This window comes from Myotis daubentonii, chromosome 13 (assembly GCF_963259705.1).
Source record: "Myotis daubentonii chromosome 13, mMyoDau2.1, whole genome shotgun sequence".
In the NCBI taxonomy this organism is placed as follows: Eukaryota; Metazoa; Chordata; class Mammalia; order Chiroptera; family Vespertilionidae; genus Myotis; species Myotis daubentonii.
The window spans coordinates 54,509,298-54,521,479 of NC_081852.1; the positions used below are offsets into that span (position 1 = coordinate 54,509,298).

At 50.5% G+C, this 12,182-nt stretch overlaps 2 protein-coding genes across 7 annotated transcripts in view; one reads left to right on the forward strand and one right to left on the reverse strand.

The window, feature by feature from the left end:
* HABP2 (hyaluronan binding protein 2) overlaps window positions 1–7,543 on the forward strand; it is a 31,068-nt gene extending 23,525 nt beyond the window's left edge. For all 3 annotated transcript variants that reach the window (XM_059661461.1, XM_059661462.1, XM_059661463.1), the window contains 6 exons: window positions 907–1,004; window positions 2,093–2,336; window positions 3,357–3,499; window positions 4,124–4,258; window positions 5,527–5,672; window positions 6,985–7,543. In XM_059661461.1, coding sequence (XP_059517444.1) covers window positions 907–1,004; window positions 2,093–2,336; window positions 3,357–3,499; window positions 4,124–4,258; window positions 5,527–5,672; window positions 6,985–7,149 — 931 coding nt within the window. In that variant the 3' untranslated portion in view covers window positions 7,150–7,543. The remainder of the gene's footprint in view (window positions 1–906; window positions 1,005–2,092; window positions 2,337–3,356; window positions 3,500–4,123; window positions 4,259–5,526; window positions 5,673–6,984) is intronic.
* A 57-nt stretch (window positions 7,544–7,600) lies between these two features.
* The window catches only part of NRAP (nebulin related anchoring protein), a 67,268-nt gene continuing 62,686 nt past the window's right edge, over window positions 7,601–12,182 (reverse strand). For all 4 annotated transcript variants that reach the window (XM_059661456.1, XM_059661457.1, XM_059661459.1 and 1 more), the window contains 4 exons: window positions 11,532–11,639; window positions 9,525–9,836; window positions 8,424–8,555; window positions 7,601–7,859 (listed from right to left, as the gene is read on the reverse strand). In XM_059661456.1, the coding sequence (XP_059517439.1) occupies window positions 7,755–7,859; window positions 8,424–8,555; window positions 9,525–9,836; window positions 11,532–11,639 (657 nt within the window). In that variant the 3' untranslated portion in view covers window positions 7,601–7,754. The remainder of the gene's footprint in view (window positions 7,860–8,423; window positions 8,556–9,524; window positions 9,837–11,531; window positions 11,640–12,182) is intronic.

Below are 12,182 nucleotides of genomic sequence, written 5' to 3' on the forward strand. Positions count from 1 at the left end.
TTATTTCTCACTAATGTGTCCTGTGGGTTGGTAGGGGATGGGGGGATTCAGCTCCACAAAGTGACTCAATTACCCAGAAAGGGCAAGAAAGAAAGAGAATGAAAAAAATGGAGCAGGAGTTTTGCTTTGTTTTTACTACTTCAACCTAGAAGTGACACATCATCTCTGCACACATATGCCATTGATGAAAAAGTGTCATGAGGCCCCGTACAACATTAAGGGAGAAATGTGGAGAAGGAAATTGGATGTCTGGTGAGGGTTAGGGTCTTCACCACAAGAATGCTCAGGTTTTCCCAAGGAAAGGTGACAACAAGTTCCCTTCTGCCCCTTCTCGTGCCTCCAGACCTTTCTGCTGGTTTTCTCTTACTCTTCATTGTCTAATCAAGGCCAAGGGCATTTGTGATCTGTATCTAAGAGACAGGAGTTGTTTGTATGACTTTAATCTGGTTCCATTAAGCAAGAGGGACCTTCCACTTTCACTCACCTTGAGCTGTTCCCTTCATGGAGCTGTCTTCAGGGTGACTCCCTCAGCGGCCTTTCTCAGAGACTTCCCATGCATGGAATTTGGAGGTTGGGGCCAAGGAGCCCTACTTTCACTATGTTTCTGTGGCTATTTCACTTTCCTGACAAAGAAGGATCGTCAATGGGGATCTCACTTCTTTTCCTACAAATAATTGGATGTGTCCCATGGATCTGGCACAAGGCTCATGCACTCCTTCCTGGTCATTGGATTCTCCTCTGGAAGTTAAGGTTTTGCAAAAAACTACAACCACCCTTATATGCCAGAATCAATCTATGATCCCAGGGACACACAAGAATGTGTTGCTCTTCTACCCAAGGGTCCTGTAATGAGGTCCCGTGGATTCACCAAGCCTTGACCCTGGGCTACCTTGGTTTTTGTTTTAGAAACCCAGATGGAGACAAAAAGCCCTGGTGTTTCATTAAAGCAAACAGTGCAAAGGTGAAATGGGAGTACTGTGATGTCCCAGCCTGCCCAGCCCTAGGTAAGACCCTGACTGTCCAGAGGCCCTGGTCGGGGGAGGATGCAGATCCGTAGACAGATGTTCCTGGCCCCCATCTCTCCCACCTTTGTCTTCCCAAGCATCTGCTTCGCCGACCCTCATCCCAGTGGTGGTCCCACTGCCGGATCCTCCACTCCCCTCTTGGGATGCCGAGCAGGACTGGAGACCTTTGTCAATTTGGGCCAGTGGCGCAAATGCAAATTCGTGTTTCCTAACTCCAAGTCAGTGCACCCGGCAAATATTTGTTGATTGTTTGCTGTGTTCCAGGAACTATGCCTGGCTCTGGGTGTACAATGGTGACCAAACATTGGCTGGGCCCCCATAGCCTCTCAGGATACAAAACAGCCTGGATTCCAGCCTCACAGTCTTCCAGGCTGCGCTGGCCCACCTCTCTACCCACAACTGGAACAACGCACCTTCCATCCTGATCAATGGGGTTGCCTGCCTGGACAGTTTCACTTCTGTGCTCTTACGATCACCTTTGATGTAACACTGCATTCATATCTACTCTTGTCCATAACCCACCATTCTGTGAGACCCAACTCAAGGAGCCCTCCTCCAGGAAGTCCTTCATGATCTCCCAAATACAGTACTATCTCCCCCCCACCTCAGAAACCTCAGGGAAAGAAACCAGGCACCATCCTTACAGCACTTATCACTTTGTATGATGGTTACCTCTGCAAATGTCTTATTTCCCCCATTCTACTTCATCTGGGTATCTTTCCCTATACACCAAAAGAGGCCCCCAAATATATGTGTGCACTAATGATAGCTAAGAACATACCCAGTGATGCACTTATATGTTTGCACTCACATCTTTGTGTGTGTACATGTCAAAATAAGAATGAAAAAGCAACGTTTTTCATTGTTAACTTTATAGACTTGCTTTATATCAATCAATGTAGTCAACAAATATTGTGTGCCTACTACCTACTCACCCTGTGTGCACCCATCTCTTAGCTCTGGATACTCGCTAAGTTGCTAGACTCAGAGTCATACCTCTAACAAGGTCCTTCTGAGGACCTGGAGGGAGGGTGAATGGTGTGATTTGTCTTTCTTGTGTCCCACAGACATTACCGACCCGGTAGAGCCCCTGACCAAGCTTCCGGGCTTTGACTCGTGCGGGAGGACTGAGATAACAGAGAGAAAAATCAAGAGGATCTACGGAGGCTTTAAGAGCACGGCGGGCAAGCACCCGTGGCAGGTGTCCCTGCAGACCTCGCTGCCACTGACCACCTTCATGCCCAAGGGCCACTTCTGTGGGGGGGCGCTGATCCACCCCTGCTGGGTGCTCACTGCTGCCCACTGCACTGAGTAGGTGCCTGCTGGGAGCAGAGGACAGGGGACCTGGTCCATGGGGATGTTCTCCCCTTCCCATTTGAGCAGCATCTGTTGCTCTCCAGGGGCCAAGAGGGTGGCAGAATGCGTCCCTTTGAATTCCATGTATTTATGGCATTTAAAACTCAGAACAATCCACCAGAAGACAGGCTGAGGGAGGACAGGGATTTTTACCTTTTATGAATTAAAGTGTCCCCACTGCCCAGAATAGGTCTTTGTATGAGCAAGTGCTCAGTAAACACTTGGGCAAAAAGAGAGTTAACTGTTACTCTTATTTCATAAACGAGGACCCCGAGTTTGGGAAGGTTTAGCACCTGGCCTTAAGTCACATGGTAAGGAAGTAGGTGAGTGGGATGTGAACCCAGACCACCTGCTTCCTTCACCTCTTTAGTCCTATCTGGACAGAAAGAAACAATAACATGCTCCCATCTGATGCCCTCACCAGTGAGCCTCCCAGGTCAAGTGTCTTCGGTCCTGTGTGCCTCAGAGAAGCCAGAACCCACTGGGAGCCTGAAGAATCACTACCTCCCCTGACTTCCCTAAGTTTGTGGCCAGGGCTGGTCCCATGGAAGCCAGGCTCTGGTGGTGGCCTTGAAAGTCTTCCTGTCCACCCTGTTCTTAGACAATTTCTTTGACCCTCAAGGGTCAAACATGCAAACATTGGCATCTACCAAGGATATTTGTTCAAGATGTTCATTGGCTGCTCTTTAGCAAAACCCGTGGGGAATGAGAGGTCTCCCAGGAGATGTGGGATACAAGTTACAGCTTGTATTTAAAGACTGTCCCCTCAATAAAACAGTTTCTTCATGTTGTCCCATTTGGACCACACGGAAGAATTCTGTGAAGAAGACAATGATAACAGATGAGGATGCCAAGTCTTCAGGCGGTCGGGCCATTTACTGAAGGTCACACAGTTCACCAGGAGCAGAGCCAGGGCTTGGCTGCAGCCTCTCCAGTGCCAGGGCTCCTTCTTGACCATCTTACTTTCCCTTGCAGCCTAAAAGCCAAAAATCTAAGAGTGGTACTAGGGGACCAGGACTTGAAGAAGACAGAATTCCATGAGCAGACCTTCAGGGTAGAGAAGATACTCAAGTACAGCCACTATCATGAACGAGATGACATTCCCTACAACGATATCGGCAAGTCTCTTCTAGCAGGGGATCTCTCTCGGGTCTTGTCCTGGGTGGATTTCTCTACTGATGGAAAGCTGAGGGTTGGTTCTGTTTGGTCCCTCATAGACCTTATAAGGTAGAAAATTTATTCCATCACTTTCTAGTCCTTAAAGGTTACTGTTGTGGATAAACATTCACAAGCTCTTAAGGGGAAGCCATGTTGTGTTGTGTGAAAGAGCTCAGCCTTGAATCCCACCTCTCCCACTTGCTAGCCAGCGTCACCTCTCTTCGCCTCAGTTTGCTCTTCTATAAAATGGGAAGCTGACTGCAATTCTCAGCTTCCTGTGTGTTAGGTGTCATCATGTGCATGTGTCCCCGTGCACACCCCGTATCACACCTGCTAGGCAATGATATACTTAAGCTTCTTACTGCCCAGTTTTCCATTCATGGTACTTCTCATTCTCTCTCCTTCCTCAATATCATTTTTTACCCTTAGAAAGCCTGTTGTTGTTTTTTAAATTGATTAGTCATTTAAAAAATGAAATTATGGAAAAAGTGGGGCTTTGCTACAAGCACCTTCCAATCAAGGTGGAGTGGATGCTTTGATACAGAGGATAACATCACCCATTTCCACTTTCTCTCTCTAACTAGCTTTGCTCAAGCTAAAGCCAGTGGATGGCCACTGTGCTCTGGAATCCAAATATGTGAGGACTGTATGTTTGCCTGATGGTCCCTTTCCCTCTGGGACCGAGTGCCACATCTCTGGCTGGGGTCTTACAGAAACAGGTGAGTCTGGCCATGCCGTCTCCTGAGACTCGGGTGAGTTATTTTAACCAGAAAATAAAGGGTCAAACTCAACTGTCCTTCTGAACTTGAAACCAGTGTTATATTCAAAATGTATTATCGAAAGAAAGATTGCATCATCTCTCAAGGTTAAGTCTCATCAGCTCCAAGGAGTGTCCCTGATCTCACACCTGCCTCTGGCTCTGGCCCCTTGACATTCATCAAGCATTGACCCTGTATCCATAATGAACTGTTGCCTTCCCTAAGTAGACTAGAAAGGGGATACACTGGAAAGAAGATGAATTGTGGAGTCAGATTCTTGGCTTGTCACTTGGGCAGCCGAGTTTCAGTTTTCCAATAACCATATTTACCTCCTAGGTTTAGAATCATGATAACAGGAGATAGAATTCTAGAGAGACACTGATTAATTCAACCCAGGGGGGTGGGATCAGGTCTCATTCATCTTTGCGTCTCCCACAGTGTGCTGATCTTAGTAGGCGTTCTATAAAGTTTTGTTACATCAAACTTTTGATTTGGCTCCAGGGTTTGGTCTTATCTAAGAAAGTAACCAAAGTGTTACTTTGCTCATAGTACTGACATGATGATATCTTCTAATATATGGGACTTTCTTTAATATTCAAGATGGAATTCTTCCCCATACATCATGTCCTTCATAAGGAAAAGCAGGAGTCACTCTAAGTAGGCCTGTATTCATAAAGAAAGTGGCATGTAATATATGAAATGGTCAGAAGGATTGGGGGAAAGAAGATAGCTGGTTCATTGGATTTAGGGTTAACCCTGTTTGTAGCTATCGTCATTATAGTCCATCTAACCCTCTCCCCATCAGCATACCGACTAAAGCGTTCTGAGCAGAACAGAAGTTTAGGGGAGGAAATACCTGCTCTGGGAAGCAGGTGATGTAGATGATCAACCAGGGAAATGCATCCATCACTAAGCATTTTCTACATGCCAATCCTCTGCTAGTCATGGGAAATTAAAAAATGGTTGAGACACACCCTCCCTGTCTTCCTGACTTCACGGTCTAGCTGGGCAGACAGAGGAGGGAATGAATGCTTTTGCTCCGTTGTGATAAGCAGAGCATTGCAGGTCCAGATAGCCCTGGTGACAGCTGCAGGCAGAGCCCATCTCCTGGAGAGACCCTTCCTTCCCAAGCTCAGAGCTGGTGGCCCTCTTCTTACTCCAGCTGGCTTCTGGTAGGCTGGGTGCCACCCTGGTCCCCTCAGTGGCCACCTCTTCTTTCTGCCCCGCAGGGGAAGGATCCCGACAGCTCCTGGACGCCAAAGTCAAGCTGATCGCCAACACTCTGTGCAACTCCCGCCGACTCTACAACCACACGATCGACGAGACCATGATCTGTGCGGGAAACCTGCAGAGGCCTGGGCAAGACACCTGCCAGGTCAGAGACTCCAAATGGGCTTGGAGAGCAAGAGGCTAGCAGGACCTTACACGGGGGCACAGACCCCCTTAGAGCCCTGGGCTGGGAGACAGGCTCAGGGACCCACCTGCCGTAAAGCGCAGGCCTGGGCTGGCATATCTGAACCCATATCAATCCAGGAAGATACAGCACAATCACCATGGTGGTCACGTTGCCTGCGTTGCTGCATTTCATCCTTGTGACACTCTGGTCAAGGGGGATGTCACTAGTGTTATTTGACAGAGCTTAGGAATTTCTCACCGTTCTGAAGGCTGGAAGTCTGAGATCAGGGCGCCAGCGTGGTTGGGTTCCAGGGAGAACCCTCTCCCGGGTTGCAGACTGCCAACTCCTCATTGTGTCCTCATGTGGTGTCGAGAGAGTGAGCTAGCTCTCTAGGACCCTTTAACTAGGGCAAGAATCCCATGCATGAGAGCTCCACCCTCATCACCTAATCCCCCCCCAAAGGCCCCACCTCCCAATACCATCCCTTTGGAGGTTAGGTTTCAACATATGAATTCAGTCCCTTGCACCAAAATAATTCTAGAAGCTCGGGTGCCTCATCTATAAGATGGAAATGTTGCCCCCGTAAAATCTGAGGCAGATGAAAAGAGGTAACACTGAAAATCCAGTTGGAGAGTGTAAGCAGTGCTGTGTGGTTGAGAGCCATCCTCCTCCTCGCCGCTTTCCTTGGGGGTGTGGGGTTTGATATAAACCAGGCATTGTTCTATGTGCTTTCCAAACATTAAATCTTCACAAAAATCCTGGGGGTGGGGGTAGTGTTCTGTTGCTAACACCGTTCACAATGTGAGACATGGAGGCCCAGCTGGCTAGCAGGAGGTAGGGCCTGATTTGGAACCCGGAAGATCTAACCCCATAAAGCATGTTGGACGTCTGAGCCATGCGCCTCTGAGACCCACCCTTCTACCCTGTGTGTGCCCCGTGGGTCCTGGAAGGGCTCTATCCTAACAGGGCACCCCAACCCCACCCCAGGTCCTGCTGGAATGAGGAGTCGAGGGCCCCTGAGAACTCACGATAGTAATACCTGTGTTACTGAGAGCCATGATGGCATCTGGATATGAGGCTGTGACCACAGCACTGTGGCCAGGCCCTCCCTGACCCAGGGGCAGGGGCTGGTATTTGCTTCAGAGCCTTGGGTCTCACGAGGCCCAGGAAGAGTCTTGTCACTGCTTTCCCGAGGGCCCACGCCATCCCCCGCTGCCATCCCCTCATGGGAGGTGGGGTGTCTCCTAACGAATTCTGTTCACAGAGCTGAACTCGCATCTTTTCCCCCCAGGGTGACTCTGGAGGCCCTCTGACCTGTGAGAAGGACGGGACCTACTATGTCTATGGGATAGTGAGCTGGGGCGAGGAATGTGGGAAGAAGCCAGGGGTCTACACCCAAGTTACCAAGTTCCTGAATTGGATCAAAGCCACCATCCAAAGGGAGACTGGCTTCTAAGGTACCTTCCGAACCTCAGAGCCCCTCCTCCTGAGCACCCAGACCAGGCGAGGCCTCGTGGGCAGCAACAGACACCCCTGGGAGCCTCCAGGATGCACACGGCGAAGCGTCCGTGCTCTAAGCAGAGACAACAGCTTCCCGGCCTGGGGCGTCCCGGACCAACATCTCCACCATCATCAGGCTCCCTCCCGAGTCAGTCAGGAAATGACAGAATCAGCCCTAAATATATTGTGCTTGCTTCCCTTCACACCATGGCACCTTCTAGAAAATCACGGTTCACTGACTGCCTCCACCTCGGACATTTGCCAATGTGGGATCTCTCAACGTTCCACATCGGTGGGTGACCCTTGGCATCTGTTTGCCTCATCGGAGACCCTCAAGGCCCCCAACAGAACGAGCCGTCCACTTCTAGGTAGCAGCTAGAGGACCACAAAAGACCGCATTCTCCATCTGCTTTCACAGACTTGTTACTTTAATAAAGGCGACCAGGGCATGGCTGGTGTGCCGTTACATGGCTCGCCCCAGCTGAAGCCACTAGGCCTGTCGCTGGCGTGCAAGCTTCCTCTCCAGCGTCTCTCCCGAGAATCCTGGGTGGACCCACTTGCTCACAACGGCAGCACCTTCCTCCTCTTGACGTGCAGAATCTCAGTGGCATCTGGGTTCACATCCGCCCTCAGATGATCTCTGGGCTCCACAGCCTCTGCCCCCCGCTGCAGAAACCAAACACACCTCCGTGAGTCCAAACGAAGCTTCCAGCCGGCTCCTTTAGGATGAGGTGTCTAAGAGGCCCCGGGAGCATTTAACACGTCCACCCGCCCTTCCTTTTCCCCTCCACCACCCTCTCTCCAGAGAAAGGATCCTCAAGGCAAGAACGAGGAGGAAGCAAAGCCAATTTTTCATTTAGATGCGCTGTCTTTCTTCTGAACAAAGGAGGGTTCAAAACCCAGACTGGTGTAGCCAGCAAGTCCCTGACCCTTTGTGGGAACGTAATGAGCAAGCAGGCAGCCCACCGTGGCCCAGGACTGATGCGGCCCCAGCAGGTTCGTCGCCGCAGAACTAATGGCTGCGGCTTCAGAGAAAACCCTGCAGGAAGTTTAACCCAGGTCTCATCCGCCTGGTCACCTCGGACCCATGGAATTAGGCACCTTGCTCGAGCTGCATCTCACACTCTTTAGAGCCAGCTGAACTTTGGCCAAAAATAAAGCCTGAAAAAGGAAAGGTGAGCTTGCCCTTGCCCGTGGCCTTGCAAGCCGGGTTTGCCCCTTGCTACTTACATAAGCCCCCTGGAGAGCCAGGCCCCTTGCGTTGGCCAGTTCTGCAGCCCGCCGAGCCATCTCCACTTTGTAGGAGCCAGGAGGGGTCCAGCCAATACCTCTGGTCAGGTTCAAGTCTGATTTGTACTTGACCTTTGGGGGGGGGAAGGGAAGTAAGAGGACTGTGTCAGCAGGCTTGGGGATGGTTTGGGCATGGGGTGGAGAGGCTTACAGGTGAGCGTGAGATGGAAAATGTGTTGTCAGTAAAGCAAGGAGAGCAAACTTATCTAAAGCAGGAGCTCCCTGACCCAACGTGCTGTGAACCCGGCCAGCTTGTCGCTGTCCCTTGCATCTTTCTCAGGGGAGGGAACCTTTTTTCTGCGAAGGGCCATGTGGATATTTATAACATCATTCGTGGGCCATACAAAGTTATCAACTTAACGATTAGCCCGCTCTATTTGGTCAGACATTTAATTAACTCACCCCTAATGCCTTGGCAGGACCACACCAAATGATTTCTCGGGCCTTTATGTGGCCTGTGGGCCAGACGCTCCCCACCCATTTCAAGTGAGGGGAGCACAATGGGGGCGGTGGATGGGGAGACGTGGTTCAAGTCCAAGCTCCTACCTTACCTTGCTCTGTGGCCTTAGACAAGTCACTTCCCTTCTCTGGGCTTCAGTTTCCTCCCAGAGAGAAAAGGGCAAGGCCTGGGTTAGGTAACTACTAAGATCCCCTGGAAAGAGTTTGGCATAGCCATCAAGAGCGTGGGCTCTCACATCAAGCCAAAGGGGTTCGTGTCCCAGGTCTGCCACTTGCTTGCCACGGGATCTTGAGTAAGTTACTTAACTTCTCGAATCCTCAGGTCCCTCCTCTGTAAAATGGGGCAATGATGGGGCTATCGGGAGGACTACCGGACACAACGCTTGGAAAGCATTTGGCACCGCAGCCTGGCCCACAGTAAGGACTGGATAAAGAGCAGTTATTGTTATATTGCTTCTTCGGGAACTAATGTATCAGGCATCCCGGGTTCTATCTCAGCCTGGCTCCTCCCAGATGGAGCCTGACTGTGGGGTTGGAGCCACCCCTTTGAAGGGCCTCGGCCAGGCGGGTGGGGCAGCTCACATCACTCTGCAGCTGGTGGGCCCTCTGTGCGTGCTTCAGGCCCAGCTGCTCCGGGTCGCAGGTGGGCTGGGGCAAGGGCTGCCTGTAGCACACGTCGCTGGCCAGCTGCTGGCTCCGCTTGGCCTGGAGGAAGCCGGGCTGGTCTGGGCGGCTGTGGAATCGGGACCGATTCTTAGCAAAGTCCTTCTTGTACTCATTGTCACTCTGGAGCTTGCCGACGCTGAGGAAATGCCTCATCCTTGGGTCGTCGTCGATGCTGCGGTACCCGATCTGCAGGCCCCGGTCCCGCAGGAAGGCCTCTCTGTACCGAAACTGCAGGTCAGAAGAGCAGAGATGGGTCATGGGTACCCACCTCTCCCCACGGATTCTCAGCAGGAATTCTACAGTGGGTCAAGGGCACAGCTTTGGATTCAAGTAGACTTACCATCTGTATGGCCCTCTGCTACCTTCTAGCTGTGTGGCCTTGGGCCAGTTACTGAGTCTCTCTGAGCCTCAGTTTCCCCATCTGATAAAAATGGGAGAATGGCCCTAGCTGGTTTGGCTCAGTGGATAGAGCGTTGGCCTGCGGACTGAAGGGTCCTAGGTTTGATTTCAGTCGAGGGCACATGCCCGGGTTGTGGGCTCGATCCCCAGTAGGAGCGTGCCAGAGGCAGCCAATCAAGGATGCTCTCTCATCATTGATGTTTCTATCTCTCTCTCTCCCTCTCCTTTCCTCTCTGAATGCAATAAAAATATTTAACAAAAAAATGGGAGAATGAACTTCCACCCTATGGGACATGGAGAAGATTCCATGACATGGAGGGTTAGCTTCATGTCTGGCACTGAGTGGTGGCTACGAGTATTATTGCTGCTGTAATTCACAATCCCATGGAAGAGAAATGTACCCATTCTCTCAGCAGCCACTCTTCCTCTGATTCTTTCCATCTTTCAGGGATCCAGTCCAGTGCTCCTCAAACTCTCTATATGAAGGACCACATTCATTTCAATTTGCTTTTTCAATATGCAATTCATCAAATATATGGTCCTACTGGATGCAATTAGTGCACAGTGGTACCACATGGATTTAAAAACACCCAAACTGGCCTCCCCACTGCTCAACAAGATGAGTCCACAGGTCGCATGCCTGGATTTCACATGTCTAATTGTTAAACATCTTTCTAAATGCTTGCTCTTAGTTTCTGTATGTATCTCATTGTGGACCAGTACCAAGCCGTTCACAGATGATGCATATCTAACCACGATGCTTCCTCTTCCATCGTAACAGCTGCCATGTTTGGACACCTGCTATGGGCATGACGCTCTAATGTTTTCATTCCTACATCCATCCTAGTAGACAAGTGTTAGATCCCGATTTCATAAATGTAACAATTTGAGTTCAGAGAATTTAAGCAACTCGCCCAAGACCTTAGAGCAGCAGTTCTCAAGCTGTGGGTCGCAACCCCTTTGGGGGTCGAACGACCCTTTCACAGGGGTCGCCTAAGACCATCGGAAAACACATATATAATTACATATTGTTTTTTGTGATTAATCACTATGCTTTAATTATGTTCAATTTGTAACAATGAAAATACATCCTGCATATCAGATATTTACATTATGATTCATAACAGTAGCAAAATTAGTTATGAAGTAGCAACGAAAATAATTTTATGGTTGGGGGTCACCCCAACATGAGGAACTGTATTCAAGGGTCGTGGCATTAGGAAGGTTGAGAACCACTGCCTTAGAGCCAATTCCTAAATGACTGAGCCAGCACCTTAAGTCAATGAAGGGGGAAAACCAATCTCTTCCAACCCATCATACTGCACTTCAGCTGAAAGAAGTCCCTTTACTGCAGCTCAACAAATCAATCACGTGTTAATGGACTTCTCAGAAGTAAAGCCTATTTCTTCCCCTCCCATGAACCACTTGTTCAGTTTCGGTTCCTGGTGGTTTGCCTGTCAGCAGGACTGGGAAAACCAGAGTAAGATCTATTGGTCACAGAGGCGAGAGAACACAAGGCCTTACGTCGCTGGCGATCTCCCTGGACGCCCGGGCAGTCTGGAACGGGATGGCGTCCAGCCTGAAGTCGTAGCCGCCAGCCCGAGTCTGCTCCCAAGAGTTCCTGTAGACTTTCTAGACAAGGAGAACAAAGAAGTGAGTGAGCAGGTGTCACTCCCTGTCTGCCATGTGGCTGGTTCTCAGCAGGGCAGTTTCTAAGCACAAACCCTCGCCTTGATGGTGCCCAGAATGGCAGAGCCCATGGCCCCAAGCCCATCTGGGACCTCCTCTGCTCTGGGATTGCTGGGACTGGCCACCATGGGCTCCAGCTCCAAGTGCAACCTGAGTGCCAGGGGCTGCTCTTGTGGGTCTTAGGGTCTGTGGGTCTGGCCCACTGGCCACACTCCGTTGCTATCAGAGGCCCCCGCCCCCTCCCTCCCATGTCTGCTCTCACATTCAGGGATGCAGGTTTGCAGCTTCTAGATGCCGGAACTCAAAGATCAAGAGCTGTTTCTTCCCACAGCAGGAGGTGCTGCTCCTTGGATCCTGGTCCCCATGTTCATTAGCTCCACTGACTTCCCAGGGGCCCTCGGCTACTTCTGATGTCATGTCACCCCATTATGCTGCATCCCATATGCTCCCTTGGTGGCTGCACTGAGCGAGGGAAGAGCCTTCACC